This window comes from Colletotrichum paranaense (assembly GCF_030867605.1).
Source record: "Colletotrichum paranaense strain IMI 384185 chromosome Unknown Scaffold_3.1, whole genome shotgun sequence".
NCBI lineage: Eukaryota > Fungi > Ascomycota > Sordariomycetes > Glomerellales > Glomerellaceae > Colletotrichum > Colletotrichum paranaense.
This window is the reverse complement of record NW_026848961.1, coordinates 1651955-1670862: the sequence shown is the minus strand read 5'-3', so window position 1 is coordinate 1670862 and position 18908 is coordinate 1651955. Positions and strand designations below refer to the sequence as shown.

General features: G+C 52.1%; 6 protein-coding genes across 6 annotated transcripts; 4 read left to right on the top strand and 2 right to left on the bottom strand.

Annotated features, from left to right (window-relative positions):
* Nucleotides 1-477: 477 nt before the first annotated feature.
* On the bottom strand, nucleotides 478-3556 carry CPAR01_04107 (MOSC domain-containing protein; the record flags this gene model as incomplete). Its single annotated transcript, XM_060488388.1, has 4 exons — nucleotides 478-1460; nucleotides 1675-1759; nucleotides 1888-3269; nucleotides 3337-3556. The coding sequence occupies 4 exons, from the start codon at nucleotides 3554-3556 to the stop codon at nucleotides 478-480; spliced, it is 2670 nt and encodes an 889-aa protein (XP_060352594.1).
* A 3196-nt stretch (nucleotides 3557-6752) lies between these two features.
* CPAR01_04106 (F-box domain-containing protein) lies at nucleotides 6753-8816 on the top strand (the record flags this gene model as incomplete). Its single annotated transcript, XM_060488387.1, has 2 exons — nucleotides 6753-6890; nucleotides 6954-8816. 2 exons carry the CDS (start codon nucleotides 6753-6755, stop codon nucleotides 8814-8816), a joined length of 2001 nt encoding a protein of 666 aa, XP_060352593.1.
* A 1902-nt stretch (nucleotides 8817-10718) lies between these two features.
* Nucleotides 10719-12196, bottom strand: CPAR01_04105 (BAR domain-containing protein; the record flags this gene model as incomplete). Its single annotated transcript, XM_060488386.1, has 3 exons — nucleotides 10719-10741; nucleotides 10806-12051; nucleotides 12161-12196. The coding sequence occupies 3 exons, from the start codon at nucleotides 12194-12196 to the stop codon at nucleotides 10719-10721; spliced, it is 1305 nt and encodes a 434-aa protein (XP_060352592.1).
* Nucleotides 12197-13302: 1106 nt separating this feature from the next.
* CPAR01_04104 (cysteine desulfurase IscS) lies at nucleotides 13303-15023 on the top strand (the record flags this gene model as incomplete). The annotated part of the gene is made up of 2 exons (XM_060488385.1): nucleotides 13303-14403; nucleotides 14601-15023. The coding sequence occupies 2 exons, from the start codon at nucleotides 13303-13305 to the stop codon at nucleotides 15021-15023; spliced, it is 1524 nt and encodes a 507-aa protein (XP_060352591.1).
* Nucleotides 15024-16433: 1410 nt separating this feature from the next.
* On the top strand, nucleotides 16434-17043 carry CPAR01_04103 (uncharacterized protein; the record flags this gene model as incomplete). Its single annotated transcript, XM_060488384.1, has 2 exons — nucleotides 16434-16730; nucleotides 16798-17043. 2 exons carry the CDS (start codon nucleotides 16434-16436, stop codon nucleotides 17041-17043), a joined length of 543 nt encoding a protein of 180 aa, XP_060352590.1.
* Nucleotides 17044-18022: 979 nt separating this feature from the next.
* CPAR01_04102 (uncharacterized protein) lies at nucleotides 18023-18412 on the top strand (the record flags this gene model as incomplete). Its single annotated transcript, XM_060488383.1, has 1 exon — nucleotides 18023-18412. One exon carries the CDS (start codon nucleotides 18023-18025, stop codon nucleotides 18410-18412), a length of 390 nt encoding a protein of 129 aa, XP_060352589.1.
* Between the last annotated feature and the right edge of the window lie 496 nt (nucleotides 18413-18908).

The window sequence follows — 18908 nt, the reverse complement described above, 5'->3', positions numbered from 1 at the left end:
GACTCGGCACAGGTTTCCTCATTCCACCCACTCGACCTCCCTCACTCCTGGGCAAAAGGGCGTGAAGGTGTACGGCAAGTCTCTTCGGCGGAAGCCGTCCTGTTTCCGCAAACGTGATTCTATGACTCGAACAACAGGCCTCTTGCTGCCGTAGGAGCCTGCCTCTTTGATCTCTAAATCTGGTGGTCTAGCATTGCGTAAGCCTTTGTTTTTTCCAAGCGTTATCGTTAATCGCGAAAGAAGAAAGCCCCGATCGAAATATCAGACAAAGTTGAGAAGATATATATAACGCGGTGTTTGTCGGCACTGCACCACTGGCTCTGGGACAAGCCCTTCGCCTACAGGTGCTCCGCTGGCCCCGCGTGCGTCATCATGTAGAGGGGAGTACACTGAGAAAGAGGAGAGACCACTTACGCTGAAGTTGATGTTTTTTACATGGGTATCTTGTTTAATGTGTTGGAAACGTCCTCTGTAGATTCATGTTTCCGGCCTGAACTTGCCACGCTTCTCCTTCATGGCATCGACCTTCTTCTTGTCCTCGTCGAATCTCTTCAGCATAGCGGCTTGTTCCGCCTTGCGACGCTCGCGCAGTTGGAAGCGGTAGAAGTCCGTAGTCTCGTCCTTCTTCTTCGAGGCCCTGTCGATCATCTTCTGTCGGGCTTCTTCGGCCTCGTTCTTGTTGGCCGGAGCAACACGGCCACCGCGGACAACTGTGACGAAGCCGTCCTCGTCTGGCTCATTGCGCAACCTCTTGGCCATCTCCGCCGCTTCCTTCTCCTTGCGGTTGAAAACGTTGAAGAAGGCGTGAACCGACTTCTGCGTTGCCGCCTTGTCACAGCGCGACAGCTGAATGTGTGCAGATACCCATTCGGATCCAAGCTCGGGCTCATCCTCGGAAACACCCTGTCCCCAGACGGGAAATTTTGTCGTCTTGTTCGCCTTCCTGATAGCCTTGAGCACGAGCTCGACGCTCTTTTCATCTGCGAAGAGAGCAATGGCGCTGCTACCGCTTTTTCGCAATCTTCTCGTCCAAGTCTCGGGCAGTCGTGCAATTTCTTCCTCCCGGGCTCTCTCTTCTGCTTCCTGTTCGCCGCGCTTGCGCTTCTTGCCTAGACCCATAATCTTCGCAGCGTTGACTGGGTCGACAGCTGCGGCATTCTTCCGATCATCCTCGAATGCAATGCTTTCGAAGCGACCTGGACCAACGAGAGCGGAGAAAACTTGGCGAAAATGAGCTTCGGTGCTGTCGACGGGGACGTTCTTGAGAAAGAGACTTCGCTCATCGATCTCGGTCGGGATCCTGGGCGCATTTCGTCGAACGCGGATCTCGTGAAGAGCGGTGATGGGGCACGAGGGAAGTGCTGGGAGCTTCACTGGCAAGAGAAGGAAGCCATCCCCTTGGGACTCGGCGGTTGACATATTGGCGGGGGATCGGCTCAACGCGAAGAAATGTTGTCGTCCTATGGAAGTAAGAGTGAGCAGCTAGAATTCTTGTCGGATCGATCGAAGCCAGCCTGAGAAAAAAGTCAAGGTGGGTCTTTGATTATTATCAGAAGCTACCATCATTGGCCTGACCCAGCCGCATGGCCCGTGCTATATACCCCACCACTCTTATCAACGGTAAGGGCGATCGACACCGAGCTCGGTGAGGTGGCCGATCTCTCTCCGTCTTACTTAGTTTAGGTACTAAGGTTGTTTCTGTTGCACTCTCGGAGTAATTGAGGTACGGTGGCACACAACGCTCTGGCTTTAACACTGTCTATTTTGAATCAAATATGATGTGAAATCAAAGTGAAGTTGGATATACTGTAGCAATCTAGCAGAGAGCGTGTTAAGACTGGTGGTCAATCAAATCTCGATTGCTATTCTTCCAATACCACGACTCACGCAACTCAGCATTGACTCAAGTTTGTCGTCGCCAGATAGAGCTGTGCCTCTGTGATCGACTCGACCGCTCTTAAGCGCAACTTTGCAAGTTCCACAGTTACCGACTTCGCAGCTACTCTCCACATCGCCCCCGATCTCCCGCTTAAGTACTTCCAGCAGCGTCTCCTCCTCGCCCACCTTCAGGATCTTGCCGCCTCGATTCAGAACCTCTGCCTCGAATGGGTCTCCCGATGTATCGGCAGAGAAGGCTTCGTAATGTACGTCGCCCTCATCGAGACCACAATCCTCTGCGGCTACCCTTACAGCATCGGTCATTCGCGTAGGTCCGCAAACGTAGACGTGGCTGTTCCACTTGAGCGTTTTGATGATCTCGGTGATATCCATCCTCTCGCCTTTACTACGGTCGTAAAATCGAACACTACTCCCAAGAGCATCCAAGCGAGAACGAAACGGTATATCGTCGTCCGAGCGAACGGCGTAGTGCATCTCGAAATTGTAGTGGACTTCGTGGTAGGCCTCGGCAAGGACCAAAAAGGCGGTGATACCGATACCTCCCACAATGAAGACGTGATTGCTTGAGGCACTGGCAACTTGTACATCGGTTGTCATTCGCCCAACCTGAAGGATGTCGCCTACAGACATAGAGTTGTGGATGTAGAGGGATCCTCCACGGCCCTTATCCTCGAGAGCAATGCCGAGCTCGAACTTGTTGCGGTCCCCAGAGATGACGGAGTAAGACCGAAGGAGGCCATTCGGAAGCTTGAGCTTTGCGTGAGCCCCTTCGTTGAGATATTCTGGGTTCTCGATCGGGTTGATGGCTTCGAGGACAAACGATGAGATTCTCGAGGTTTGTCTTGTCTTTTCGATAATCTTGAAGTCTCTCCACTGGTCCCCCTTTTCCCTCTTGACTTGAGCTTTAGCCTTGGCCACTCGTCGCTGGAATGCGCCACGACTTTCCTTGCCCATGTCTTCAATTGATGCAAGTTCCTCATTCATAGCTGCGTCAGTCTGGTTCCGGTGCAGGTACTCCTGAACCCTCTCAATGGTCCACTTGGGCCACTTGCGCTCGACGAGCCTAATTTCGTCGCCAGCCTTGACTGTTCCCTCTTTCAGAACACGATAATACCAGCCAGTCCTACTAGACTTGAACGTCGTAGGCGCAAAGTTCTTCAACTGGAAACGATGATTGAGCTTGTAACATGGTTGTCGTGGCAAACTGACTTGGAGCACGACTTCGTCACCAACGGCGATAACATCGCCAATGCAAACGTTGCGCTCATTCATGTGTCTAGTGACAAAATTTTCGCCAAAAGCTCCCGGTCTGAATCTGTCCGCTGCAACTGGATGCTCTGCCTTCCAACCAGAATAGTGAGAGGAGCAATCTGGACTAAACTTTCAGAACTGCGTCATGATGGCAGAACGCCTGAAGCAGCATCATAATGTACTCACAACCGTGTATCGCTTTATCCGGTCCACCATGGAAAGTTGGATCATGCTCATCCGCATCGAGTCCGAGATATGATACGTGAATGGGGCCATGCCTCAAATCCTTGTCGATTCCGGACGTGACCTCTAGTCCGGGCATCTTCTTCATCACGCTGGTGCGAACCTCCAACAGAGTGTCGCTGGTAAAAGGTGACCACAGGTCAATTTCTTCAGTGAGACTCATGGCCGTTGAGTTTCGAAAAAATAACTGCAGAATTGTGTGTCTTGAAAAGGGTTAAAACATGAAAGAGGAAAGTCGCAAACCAGGATTGAAGATCCTACGTAGCTAATTCGCATTCGGCAGCATGCTGCTTTTATGCTAACAGCAACCGTGCGGATGGCCATTCCGCACAGTAATGAGCTGTGCCCTTGATGCACAGCATCGAACAGTGTAGAGGAGCCCTGGAATGAGTTTTGGATCTTTTGCAATAGAGAGGCTTCCTTATAGCTGCGCCACAACGAACAATGAACCTGAGAAGCAAACATGAGATAGTCTGCGTCCGAAATATGTGTGAGATAGACTTATCGATCACACGCTACGATGAGAATAATTTGAGAATTATTGGCCAAAAGGTAGAATTATGTTCGACTTTCCGAAGCAACTATGCTATTGATATGTTTGGAGATGACATAATAAATGATGCTTACCATATCTTGCATGAAGAGCGCCACACATTGTCAATACCGTGAAATATCTGAAAAGCCAGGCAATGGCACCGAAGTACCAAAGTCGTAAGCGCTAAGGTGGTGAGGTGCTGGGGTTCGCCGGACAAATCCCCGGCGTGGAAGACCCACAGCTCTGGCACCAGGGAACGCAGGGGGGGCAAGGTAGTACACAAAATGCTGAAGACATTGGCTGCGGCCCCGTCGATTTCGACCTCATCGAAATGTAAGGCTGTCAGCTGTAAACTCAAAGAAGCACCGGTCGTGAGTCTGCTAGAAAGCTAGGTCCGGCGGATGAAAGACTGTCAGCGGCGTCGGCGGAGCAAAACAACCTGGTTGGGAATGGCTTCACTTGGCGAAGCCGTCTGCTGGTGATCCAAGTGAGACGATGGGAAAGATGTACGCAATGTCACATCTGTAGCCGGACATTCCTCGTTCTACATTTCGAAAAGCATATCGTGTGACACTTCCCCTATTTAATGCACTCTCTCGACTTTTCTTACTGGCAACCAAGATGGCTTCGAAGGGAGGAAGACTCGATTCGCGGCGACTACCCTTGGTCTTCCCAGTTTTAAACATCTGAATGATTTGAAGACGGTCTAAGGGCCTCAAAGTCGATGGAAGGTGTCATGTGAGGCTGCGGTATATCTTAGACAGGTACTTGATTTCTTCAGCTATCCAGCTATCGCTTCGCTCTTCAAGCCTTGACTCAAGGTATAGAGAGATCGGCGTGGTAGAGCCCAAGCCAGCACCAAGATTTTGGGCATCAGCAGAAACCGGTTCTCACGCTGCACACGGCTTGTTAGTTCTGTCGGATTTTGCACTTATGTGCGTAAACAGCATCAGCGAGAAGGCACGATCTACCTGCTAGTGAAACGTGGTCGGTTCATGAGAAGTCGAGAGTACCACCCTTTAATGCGAGACCTGGAATGCGAGACCTGGCCAGAACGGCCTCGAATGCATCACTTGACGACACCATTTGGTAGGACGATGCCTGGCGAATAAGACATTGCCACATTCACTGTCTAAGCCGGTGGAAGTCGGACAAGTGGTCTCACTATTGATGGGTCAGACAGGCCGGTATTTTTGAGGCTCGGGGGCCGTGTGAGGGATATGGTGATGGAAATCGACGCATCTGACGCGATGGCGCAAGTTGTGGATCACTGACGATGCAAAGCGGGTGTCCACAGCACATGAGTCGTCTTGAGCCAGCCTCGTAACTGTCAGGCATGACCAGCTGAGCCTCTAGACTGGCAAAAGACTAGTAGTCCCTACGGCACAAGACGACGAACGGGCGTAAATTGTAATTCGGAAGAATTCCCAGCCTTCCCAAGTGGCTTTTTGGTCGGGCAACGATACGAGCAGAACGGTGACCAAGGGCAGATGATGGAGTCGCTGATACTTCATTCGTTCCACTGGAATAGAGTTATATGATTATAAAAAGACCTCACGTGTGCAGCGTGTTATATGAGCAGTGACGGACTTCGACGGACTTCCCTTACGCATGGAGGAGGTAGGCACGGAAAGTGTTCATTGCAAAAGACGAGGGAACATTAACCTGCGCGGTCTTCAAAAAAGTCGTAGAGCAGAGCCGCATCGGTTCTAGGATCTAGGTTACCGCTACAAAGAGCTCATCTGAGTTAAGGCAGTGCAACCACAAATAGATGATGAGGGAGTTGGTGAGGAAAGTGTTGGCGAAAGCGAATGTCAGTCTCAAGAAAAGAGGAGAATGGAGGCTCTTTTGAAGCCCTATGATTGGGCAGAATCCTCTTAAGACCTGTCGCTGCGATCAGGGATGTAGGTGCTAGTAGAGAATGCTAGTCTCGACCGGGGCACTTGATGAATCTCCACCCCCTGTACGGTCCAACCTAGAATCTTTTGGGGACAGCCTGATTTCGAAGCCGCATGCTCATCAAAGAACGTGCTTGGTAAGGTAAGGCTCTGATACATAGACATCGACACATTCACGAGTCTGCAGTTTGCCGAACTAGGGATGAAATGACCGGCAGGGCTCAAGGGGGCCAAGGAGCCTGTACGACATCTCGGGCGCCCCCCCCCCCCCTCCATCTCGGCCCTTTGCCTGATAATCCCACATTACCATGCCCTCTTCTTGCACAAATCCACATGAAAAGACATGAGAAGACTCCACGACCTTAGGTTCCCGTAATATACTTCGAGACACCCAACGGACATGCCCTTCTGCTGCGTCGCCGTATACGTACCAAGATAGACTGCACGCCAGTCCGACGGCGCCAGGCTAGCCTGGCTTCAAAGAGATTATATTACAAACACAGGTATATTTGTCTTGGATCTAGAGGGGGAAGCGGCAATGTATGTTCTTGGCCGATTCGTGGGTCTAAGAGGGGGGAGGGGTGTGTGTACGTGTATAGAAGCCGATCCCTAGTGCGGCTCTGCTGGTTGAGCCCCTCGGGTACTCACCTTAAAACAAGCAACAGTCGCTTTTCCCGAGGAATATTTCGACCTGCATGACAAGTGGTCGCCTCATAGTCAGTTGCCTCAGTCTTGAGTGGCACCAAATCACCTCCACCGGCTGTCTCGCACATGACCGCCCCTCTCTCAAGTTACCTTACGTTACCTAAGTTACAACCCCCCGGTTGCCTGATGAAAGTTTGGCATTCGATATTTCGCTCTTTTACGACAAGTTATTGGCCGAATGCTAGAAAGGCGGGTTTATGGCAGCCGTCGACTTTGCAAGAATGCAAAGGCTGCCTATCGAGATCATGACTTATATCGCAAATTCTTTGAATTTACACGACATATTCAACTTAAGCCTCGCTTGTAGACAGTTCAGGTACCTCGTGAGCAATGACGATATTTGCCGGGCTGCATTGGAGGTGAGCATCGTCTTGGAGCAACGATTACAATCATTCTTGAGCCGCGCTGACTTGGTGGCTTAGACTCATGCGCCGTACTCAGCTGATTTCCTAGCTGCCCGCTCCTCGAAGCAATATGCTCGCTGCTTGCGGCGACTGGTCAAGCTTCAGGACGCTATCGCCACTGCCAAGCCATACACCACAGCTCTGGTCGCTCATGCAGTTGACTTCATCTACTGCAATGGCACGCTTTGCTATACGGAAAGTTACGAGGTGCTGCGTCTCCTCAACTTGCATGCCTCGTCGGACTCAGAGGACATCATCGATACCCGAATGCTGCTACAATCTGTTCCGGGGGCGAATCTCGCCAATAATAAGTACAAGTTCCGTCCAATATACTTCGCCCATGGAATATTATCTTGTCTTTACAGCCCACCCAAGAACGAAGGTCGAAGTCGCTTGGTTGTCATCAACGTGGAGAAGAGAACGCTTCTCACAACCCAACGTCTCGAGTCAACCTCTAAGCTATTTGTGCGTAACAATCAGGACTACCTCTACTACGGCACTCACTCGGTTACTGGGGATGATGGCTTCAAACGATGGGTCCTACGACGATTTGATCTACAGACCAAGCAATGGATACCTGGTCACTTGGATCTCGAAGACCTAGCTGGTTCAGATATCGGAGCCACCGTTTGTTTTGAAATCATCGATGGCTATTTCTATGGCTTGTCCAGCCTGAACAGTTTCGAAGTATACGAAACAGACTCGCTATCATATTATTACGGTTTTCGGTTGCCTGTCGGCAGTACCCAGCCTGGAGACATGCAGCTGGCGTCGAAAGAATCTATGCTGAGACGAGATCACAAAGACGGGCCGATAGATGATCGATGGAGTACTTTGCAGCTCGCGAAAGACTTGGTCACGGGAAATATTATGGTGTCAGAATGCCGAAGAGAATGGCTTGTCAACGAATCTTCCAGCGCGAGAACAGCCTACAGAAAGGAACTCGTTTTTGCGACTCATCCCGTTGACCCTGGTGACAGAGATACCGAAGCTGACACACACCAAAACGCATATATATCAACCCCGCGCTGCTCATCTACTAAGCTAGTCTCATTGGAGAAGAAAGAGGACACAACCTACGCTCACAGGGGCGATGACGGCTCAACATTGCCGACTATAACCCTGAGCCACTGTTTTATACGTTCTTATAATCAGGCTTGCGGATCATTCGTTGACCTGGTAAATGATCCAGTCGCTACCGAAGCGATGACGCAAAGACCGCAAATACGTTCAATTTCTCGTTTCTCCCAAAGCGGAACCGGCCGGGTTCCGAAAGAGTCACCAGCTGACAGTTCTGCTCAGGTCTCCCACCAGACCCATGGGCCTAACGAGATCTCATCTTGGCCACCAGAGGTTGACGTGAGCCAACCAAATGTGCACCTTGACGCACTGGATAACATACTCTGTCCCAAAGGCCAGAGTACATTCGGTAACATCTCGGGGGTAATGGACGAGCGCTCATTGGTATACGCTATTGGGCAAAGAGGGCCTCAGACCAGACGTCCTTTGGTCTTCATTTGTTTTGACCCTTCCATTAAGCTTACCGGACTCGCTCGGTGGCCTGGCGGCCCAACAACACCACCTTGCACCCGTAAACCGACAGAAGGCGACGATGTGAGGGATTCGGGACCCTATCCTACGCCGCAGTCCCTGCCGGTGTCTGCTCCCTGTTCGAGAAACCCTTCATTCAGTGAGGGGTCTATTCCTCATTTGTCACAAACATCTGCCAATGTGCAGACGGACATCGGCAGGCCAGACGCGCCATCATGGATAAGAAGAGCCTCGGCCGCATATGTGCAAACCATCTATGCTCTTGGGAGTCCTGTAGGTTTCAACTTTGCGTTTTGCAAGGATCACTCGGTCCCGTGCCGGTGTTGCTGATAAGAGCCTGCCGCTGGCAGTTCTATCAAACATTCTAGACGTCTTACGAGCGTCCCTCACCGGCAAGACTTCATGGTGGTACTTTTTCAATATGGTTACCAAGATGACGATCCCATACCAACTTTTCTACTTTGCTCCATTCAAAGACGCGAAAAGTTGTGGGATGGAGGTCTTCGGCCGACGACAACTGCACCTACGCCCTATTTTGTTAGTCACTGCAGGTAGCCCGCTCGAGTCTCGACTTTCACAGTAGCGTCCGCCTGGATTCTTTGCTTTTGTATTTGGACAGGGATGGATGTCGGCTGCCTTGTTTTCTGCTCAAAAGCCCTTGTTCACCCCGCTCAGGAAGGATGTGGTTCGCACGATGGGGACTCTAGTGTAGAGTTGCCTACGGAGTACCCCGGTTTCTACCAAGGGGGCTCTCACCATAAGCGAGCTAGCCCGACCCTCATTCTAAATCTATCTTCATTAATTACTCCGTATCTTACATTTGTTACTTCGAGTGGTATCAGTTAGCCAGCGAGACAGGTGAGAGGCCAATCCTTGGCGTGTGGGATTGAGCAGGAGCTGATCTCTCGTTGGACGATACTACCATGGGAGCTGATATTCCTTTTGAGATCTTATTACACAAAGCTTTTCCCACAGGGAAACGACAGCTAGCCTACCCTACCATTTTTCTCCCGTCGATTGCCGATACAAAGACGGAGTTGTAAATACCAGCAGACCGATTGAGGCAGAACCCGTCGACAGGCTGCTCGCCTCACCCAAGGAGCCTCGCCCCGTTGTCCCACGTCGAATCTGCACTTTGACAAACCGAAACATAAGGGTGGATAGGGTCGAGCTGCATGTCCCAAGCCCCGAGACTGGCTTAATGACCAGCCAAAGACGCAATGGTACCCTCGGAGTTAGGGGTCAACAGGCTTCCATGGGTATTGGGCTCCTGGGGAAGAAGAGGTCACGCTGGCCGGCAGCCTATAGATGCATACGTAAATATATTCTACCAGACCTCGACAACTTGCATATATATCCCAGTGCTGTTTATGCACCCTGCCGATTCCGAAAGGGCTCCTGTTTCTCAAATTGAAAATTACAATGCAAAAGGGCGCGCCGTGGACCACGACTGGACTGTTCAATCCTCAAAGACTTGCTACTCACACCACCGCCGGCCGGGATCATACATGAAGCTATAGGCAGGCTGAGCCGCAAGCGAACATGTTTATCGAGGCTCAAAGAAAAGGGGGTGAAATACCAAGAGGAGAGTGAGCCTCATTTCTCGGATCTCCCCCGCCTCCCTGTACTTCTGATACGAGACATTTGGGAACTGTACAACCCAGTAGAAAGCAAATGGCCAGCTCTCTCATGTGGAATCACGCAATACTTACAGCACGCCGATGATGCTCGCAGAATTGAGAAAGCTCTTGTGATTTTTGACAACACACCAATTGCAGAATCGTTTGAGAAAGGCGTAGTAGGTATGGGATCAGAAGGCCATCCTTTGCTATGCCACCGCCTCCGATGCCGGTCTCTCTACACCGAAAACCTGGAGAAATGAAAGTGAGGCGACCAACAGACTCGTGTCACATGGATACTTCTCCCAGGGTAAAAGCAAAGCGACGTCTCTCCTCAGCCTTTCTCCCACCCCTCCTCCCCTCCCCTACATCCAAGTTTCCCTCATTTTCTCTCCCTTTGCCTTCGCTCCTCTTCCAAGTGTTTTCCGACTCGAAATAATGGGGCAGTCCCTTCTGCGTACGCCGAAGATCCCAAATGCAAGTATTTCGCGCTTCCCTTTCGATGCCCTAGCAGTTGTTCATTAATGTGCCTCTGCAGCACAGTGTATTTGGGTGAAGATCACGGGTGTCGATCGTTATTGGTGGGTTGGGAGTCTCTATTAGTCGCTCCCACTCAATTCAGTTTCACGTAATTCCCTGCGCGGAGAAAGTTAGTCTTTGTCTCTATTCAAGTTTGTGCTGGCCGGTGACGAAAACTCACCTGGGAATTGCCCAGTCTTTCCGTTCAATCTACCTTGCCACCACTCATTCTCGTTCTTTGTTCTGCTGATGATCTCGATGACATCGCCCGTCCTGAAGCTCAGGTCGCCCTCAGCTTGTGCAGCGTAGTCGTACAAGGCGGTGACATGTTCGGCCGCGGGCGCTCCGCTGAGTCGGCTGGGTTTGGGCTTGGGCGGAGGAGGCTTTGACTTTGCTGCGGCAATAGCGGCGAGTCCTCCACCAGAAGTTCCGTTCGTTGGCGGAGGAGAGTATGGAGGCGGCGGGTTCGCGTCGGCGGTTTCTCCTTGCTTGGTGTAGCCACCGTACTTTGTGGGCGCTGCTGAGGTTGTGGAGGCAGCTGAGGAGGAAGAAGGTCCAGCGGTAAGCAGGTGTTGAGGCTTGCCCTCGATTGCGGGACGGCCGCCGTATTTTACCGGACGTCTCTGACCAGTCGTCTTGAACTTCACAATGGATAGTTTCTCCGCCTGCTCTTGAATATCACCTCGCTTCTTGTGGAATGCCTCAAGTACGTCGAGCGTTAGGTCGAAGTAGCCGATGTCGCAGTGTTGCATCTTCTCGTGCAACGTATAGAAGATGTTGAGTTGCATGTAGTAGAAGGACTGGAAGAGAGGTTGGATGAATTGTTGCTCGAGCGCAAACAGGCGCGGCAGTTCCTCCTTGAGAAGATCGTTGAAGTAGTTGAACTCCTGAGTCGCCTGCTCCACGTCGTTCTCCGCTTTCCACAGAGCCTTTTCATCCTTGGCATTCCGATCCTTCTTGTCCTGCAGCTTCTTCAAGGTTTGTCTGTGTCGGTCGTAATCGAGCTTCTTGTGTTCGCGCTTCGCTGCTGACTTGCGGATGACCTTGACGACATCAAGGAGTTCGTTGGCTGGGCGAATAACCCTACTTTCTATCATCTCCAACTCTGGCGCAAGAGTCTCCTGCAAATCCTTGACGACGGCCTCGTACTCTTCGCAGGCACGGATACCCTCGGGGTTGCCGCGAACCTCCAAACTGTCGGGATCCGACATGCGACCGGAAATGGGTTTGTAGATTTCGGTCATGGCCTTGCTGAATTCGATCTGATGGCTGAGCATGCCGTTGATGGCGTCGAAGTATTTTTTGGACTCATCGTGCAATCGCTTCGTCTCGGTTTCCAGCTCTTGAAATCTGCGCTCGGAATCGATGTAGACGGCATCCTTTGTGTGCTCGCCGATATTGAAGCGCGACTTGAATTGCTGGGGCGCCTGTTTGTCGTGGAGAAAAGGAGATCAATAGTCAGCCAATTTTGTGTTCCGTCTTCACGTTACCACGCGGAAGGCACGGGAGGACCCCTCATTAAGTGGACACACGTACCCGAATGACGCTTTTCTGGAAGCCCCGGAAGCTCATGGCGGGGTGATTTTGTGGTGGTGATGTATCGGATTAGGTACTTGAAAAGTTCGTGCCAATAAAGGGTAGAGAGGGTGGTATCGTAGGCTGAAGGTTCTGACGAGGGTCGTCGCTGCTTGAAAGTTGAGGGTATTCGACGTCCAACCTTATGAGGTGTGGGCTCTCGCAACCTGATTGTCGCTGGTGACGACGTAGGCGTGGCTGTGTCAGTCAGCTTCTGCGCAGTGTCGCTTGGCTGTGGCGCATGAGGTGCCGAAAGACAGGAGCTAAGGCGCTACTATGCAGAAGCTAAGGTACCTAAAGTAGGTGCCTGGCGGGGTCAGCGGGAAGAACGGAGCACTGCGACGTGGGAAACAGATGTTTCGCGATGATGACGCTGCGATTTGTGGATGAGAAAAAGAATCTCAGAAAAGGGTTGAAGAAAAGGAAGGGGATGGACTTGAGGATATTCGGAGCTTCGGTTTGGGAAATTGAACAATGCAAAAGGAAGAAAGGCAAGTGGAATACAGTTGCTCGGTCGCGGCGAAAGCGGTGGAAGAGCAGGGCGACTCCGAGAGCCCGTCTCTGCAAAGATCCTCGTCCCCAGTCCGGCCGCATTCAGCATTTCAGCAAAGACCCAATTCACTTTGTCCAAGTCCTGGGAGGCCTGCCCGTTTACGTTTTGTTTAGCTAATCATCCTTGAGTAAGGGCATGTTAGGTAAGGCACATCATGGCATGGGAAGGTAAGGACCAGGTAGGGGCCGTCCCTTTGCAACCTTCGGCTTCCCTGCCGCGCCCGCCTGTGCTTCTTGACCCTACGAGGCGCGGCCCAATCTTGGGCTGCTGCTTTTTCGGGGGTGTCGGTCCTGACAGGTGCCGTAGCCGAAACCGCCTCCCAAAAAGGACTGCAGCTGAATAGGGAACGTCATCCCACCGATCTGGCCAATCACGGCCCGTGTGTTTATCCCCGACCCCGAGGCGGTCTCCGATGCAATTTGTCACGAAAAAAAACTATCCCCATCCTGAGTAGGGTAGCTTCTCCTCTTTCTAGAATTTCTCTTTTCCTTTTCCTCTCCCTGAAGCTCGCGTCCCTCTTCTTCCCTACGCCATCAACATCAAACACATCATGGCTAGCATCACATCATCCGCCTTCAGGCAGGCAGGTCGCCTTTGCCGCTATACGCAGGTGCCGGGTGTTCCCTCACGAGGCATTTCCTCATTATCAAGGGTGGCGGTTGCGCCAACCCACAGATTATCTCAGCAGCGCAGATACGTCTCGGAAACGAAACGTGATAATGCACAGGTTAACATCGAAACGGCCATCAAGCTTGACAAGAAAGACTTCATCGATGTTGTCCCTCAGTCTCCCGATGCTTCAAATGTCATGGTTAGCCCCATGGCTGAGGTCCTGAAGCAAGTCACTACGATGGAGGAGGGCCAGCGGCCCATCTATCTCGACATGCAAGCCACGACTCCCGTCGACCCTCGCGTCCTCGATGCCATGTTACCGTTCATGACTGGTATCTACGGAAACCCACATTCGAGAACACACGCATACGGATGGGAAAGTGAGGAAGCGGTCGAGGAGGCTCGAGGCCACATTGCGAAGCTTATCGGTGCGGATCCCAAGGAAATCATTTTCACGAGTGGCGCCACCGAGAGCAACAACATGAGCATCAAGGGAGTCGCAAGGTTCTTTGGCAGATCTGGAAAGAAGAAGCACATTGTCACTTCGCAGACGGAGCACAAGTGCGTTCTTGACAGCTGCCGCCATCTTCAAGATGAGGGCTTCGAAGTTACATACCTCCCGGTCAAGAACTCTGGCTTGATCGATATGGATGAGCTAGCTGCAGCGATTCGTCCGGATACTGCCATCGTCAGCATTATGTCTGTGAATAACGAAATCGGAGTTATCCAGCCATTGGAGGCCATTGGAAAGCTTTGCCGCGAGAGGAAAACATTCTTCCACACCGATGCTGCACAAGCTGTCGGAAAGATTCCCATGGACGTCAACAAGATGAACATCGACTTGATGTCTATCTCCTCACACAAGATCTACGGCCCCAAAGGCATTGGAGCTTGCTACGTCCGCCGCCGGCCCAGAGTCAGACTTGACCCTATCATCAGCGGAGGCGGACAGGAGAGAGGTTTGCGAAGCGGTACTCTCGCACCGCCACTGATTGCTGGCTTCGGCGAGGCGTGCCGCATCGCCTACGAGGAAATGGAGGTATGTTCAAGGTTTCATTCAGTTCCCTTTCCCCAGCTTACCCATATGATGATTCGCTCCTACATGCATGGCTTTCTGAATGTCCCGTGACAAGGACGTCCATGTTGAAAAATAGCAACCTGTCTGACCTTATCCTAACCCTTCTGCTCTGTTTATGGTATCTTGCATCGATACACAGCAGCTAACAGTTTTATCAGTACGACTCGAAGCGTATCAAGTTCTTGTCTGACAGACTCCTCAATGGCTTGTTGTCGCTGGAGCACACCACCCAGAACGGCGACCCTGAGCACTTCTACCCTGGATGTGTCAACGTTTCGTTCGCCTATGTTGAGGGCGAGTCTCTCCTGATGGCCTTGAAGGACATCGCGCTGTCTTCTGGCAGTGCCTGCACCTCTGCTTCTCTGGAGCCCAGTTACGTTCTTCGTGCTTTGGGTAATAGCGATGAGAGCGCCCACAGCAGTATCAGATTCGGTATTGGCCGTTTCACCACCGAGCAGGAGATTGACTACGTTCTCAAGGCAGTCAAGGAGAGAGTCGACTTCTTGCGCGAGCTGAGCCCGCTTTGGGAGTTGGTGCAGGAGGGTGTTGACCTCAACACTATCCAGTGGAGCCAGCACTAAGGGCAGTATGCTCGACATGATGCACACCTGCCCATCAACACCTGCACTCTTCAGCACTCGACCCTTGTGAGCCCGTTGAGGATCTTGCAGGAAGACACCCGAGTCTTTCTTACCCGGAGTATCTTGTATTAAAACCCACATTTGAGATACCTTAACAGCCAGCCTTTCGTTTTTGCTCAGGGATATTGGAGTTGGGATCGGGGACTACGGAGAGTTGAGATACTGGTCGGAAAGACCAGATGCCGGCAAGAGCCGGCACGGCGGCAATCGGCTGTTTTTATGAAGAATTTGGCCTGTATACTAAGGTACGGTTGTGAGCGACTCCAACAAAAGAACTTCTCTCAGCATGAATCACAATAGAGAAGCTTCGAGCTATGGACAAACACGCAAGCGAAAGCTCCGTGTGCTAGCCGACGGTGTCGCCTACAAGTGACAGTCTGGCATACCTTGCGTAAGCCTTGACATGATTCCTCAGGTGCCACGGTTCTCTGCAGGAACATCAAGTATGTCAAGAGTGCGTTGTGTCAAGCCGCCGATCAGTGTAAGCAAGCTACATGAAGCAAGCGGAATGTCACCGGTTGTCCGGCTTCTTCAGCGGTCTAATGCAAGGATGAATTTGCCTTGCACTACCTACGGCACGAATGCTATACTGATACCCTGCTTGCTCAACCACGGTGGCATAGACAACCTAGGAGGCAGGCAGATAGGCGTTGTCGTTGCTGTATGGCCATGTCTGGCAACTTGCAAGCTGGGGGGACAGCTCTTGCCAAAGCGGGCGGAAGATGTGCATCATCAACCATTCCTCAAATGGTAATGTGTCGGAGAGGGAAGGTCCAGACTGGTCCTCATTACGTCTGTTGTGGGCTCACATGGCCTACCTTACGCAGTATGCAGGGCGTCTCATGTTTCCAGACGAAGAGCGTGAAGCCTGAAAGTGTGTTGGGAATTTGGGGATTTGGGGGGCACGAGGAAAGGGGCGACGCCGCGACAATGGCGTGGTCGTTAGTCCGGAAGGCGTGCAGTCGCAAAATGACATCATGGAAGGTGCGCAGGGTACGAAGCTGCCCCTCCATCCCGCGTTTGTCCTCCACAATGACCCAAAGTGGCCCCCTCCTCTGCTCTTGCAGCCACAGGCACCATCTCCAAAATGACATCACACCTCCAGCTTCGTCTGGCAAATGCTATCGTGGTTGCCAGAACAATGGCGATTCACATGCTCCCTGCCTCAGAAAGTGGAGGTGTCTGGACGTGGTTCTCTCCATTCATAAATACCATCCATCCTCCTCAGCAGCACAGTTTTTTCTCTCCCACATCAACAATTCACATCATCCATCAAACGCAACCTACAAGCTTTACACATTACTTAATCAATCAGACTCATCAGAGCAATCAAACCACACAATATTCACCATGGCTGCCAACAACGACAACACTTCCACCCTCAAGTCGTACGTCGACTCTGCCACTGGCGCTGCCCAGAATCTCCTCGGCTCTCTCACCGGCAGCACTGCCGATCAGAACAAGGGAGAGGCCAAGCAGGACAAGGCACAGCTCGAACACGATGCTTCCCACGCTACTGCTAAGATTCCCGGCTTCACTGCCACCGCTGGTGGTGTGACCAAGGACGACCCCGATCGTGCTGGCGGCTCCTGGAACCAGACCGTCGGCTCTGCTAAGGAGACTGTTGGTGGTCTTGTCGGCTCCGAGGTAAGCTTGTCCACAAATCCCACTCCCTGTTCCATAAGCACCTAGCAAGCTGACAGCGTGGCTACAGAACTTGAAGCAGCAAGGTCGTGAGCAGAACCTCGAGGGCCAGGAGCAGGAGGCCAAGGGCCAGCTCAACGATTACACCTCTGGCATTGGCAACCGTGTCCAGGGCACCATTGGTGGTGCTGTCGCTGGCCTTACCGGCGACAAGGCTGGCCAGGCACACTACGAGGGTCTCCACGACACAGGCAAGACTCAGCAGCGTGGTGCCGAGCATGACATACAGAAGCAGGCCGAGGCCAGACAGCACTAAATCCAGCGCCAATTGGCGTGGAGCATGGCAGGATTGAGGACACAGATGGAATTTGATACCCCTTGCACGAAAATGCATATCCCCAGATAGTCCTGCAGGTAGAGATGAATTGACTCATCAACCTCACTCGATCGTACCTTTTTTGATGTGACAATACGTGACTTACGAACTCAATCCAAAAGTGAGCACCCTCCAGAACATGTTGGCATCTAAAGGTCTAGATAGGGAAAGTGGATCTGGGGATGTTGACATATTCTCCACTGCTCCGTATTTCCATGCAGCCTGGGATTAGATAGGTCGGTGAGGTGGTTTACATTCGCTCCGATATGTCTCCTGCTGCACATCTTGATGATGGCAAACCCGGGGGCAGGTTTGGGAGTAGACTGATTTTCACATTAAATCTCAATGTCGATGTTGTTCGGCTTGTCCTTACGAACTTGACTTCTGCCTGTACTCTGGCCGCGCCAAATGGTTACCTTGAGCGTCCAATTGTTGTGGCGGCTTGGCTAGCAACTAGCACTCATCATGCACCTACCGGTGATCCAGTGAGCTAAACCTCCCCGCTGACCTGAAATGCAGAACAAACGCAGCGCAAGCGCAAGGGTTAAAAGTCAGTAAGCCATTCAACATACAAGTGTCCAGCCTCTTACATGGCTGGTGCGTGGAGCCAAACAGAACCCGCAGGTTGCAGTGTTCGGATGGCACATTATGGCGCTTCCAAAGTATGTAAGGTACCTGACTGAAATCAAGGTACTGGAGACAAGCGAACACACCTGCAGCTGCACACTTTGATTACACCAACTTGTAACTATGCCTTCCATGCCTTTTATTTTCTCTTCATCACGCTTTCGGCTAGGCAAATCGCATCAGCACCAGCACCAGTACCAGCACCAACAGAAACAGACATGCCGTTCCGTCCTCGCCTCGTCCCAGTCGTCTCATCTTGTCTCGCTCGCTGACCGCCAGACAACCCCTCATCATGGAACTTACCCCTCGCCCATCGCCCACCGCCGTCCGCAATGCTGGGTTCCAGGTTCCAGGTTCTAGCCCTTCCCGTCGCGTCTTCTACCGCCAAAAGTCACAATCCGCCCGAGGGTTTCTCCCCTTCTTGACACCAGTCGGTGGACTTTGCCCGCGATATGCAGCACAGTGGGTACGCACAAATCCACCCAACGAAGCCCCGAAGACGAGGGCCGCGATGATGAGTGCTACTGTTGGTCACAAGCTCAGCCCTCGACTTCCAAGTTCCCACCGTCTAGGGCAGAAGAAGAGCACCGGCCCCATCGGATCGGTTCTCGAGCCACGTTCGGGCCACAGTGAAGCCATGCTGGATACAGAAGTTCACCCTCGTCTGTCCAGTGACAGGTGACGCTCCAATATGCAGCTGCAGGGGAGACCACCAACCATGGGAGCGTCGCATCCCACAGTCGACGAGCAGGACCCGTTAGGAGCGACCTCGGTGCCATTTATTGGCTCATGCCGCGCCCAGTGGCTGCACCTCACGAGCAAAAAGATGCAAGGGAGGCCGCATCCAAGAGGGGCAGGAAAAGGCAAGGAAGAGGAGGCATTATTTGATTGCGCTGCATCTGGAACCCAACTTACAGACCCTAACGTCGTACTGGCGCGCACAGCACTGCGCGGAGCGGAACGACCAACTCCTGCCGTCGATGGTCATGACGGGAGTACAGTAATACCACCGCGAAGCCCTCCATGCCCTCCTTGCCCTCCTTGCCCTTCCTCCCCTCCGATTTCGTGTACACACTTCAGCCGTCATCAACGTTGCCTACTCCCTCCTTTCACATCTTGACTGTGCCGTCTCTCTACTTTGAACACTGCCTTTGTCCGTCGCGAATCACATCCCTGTG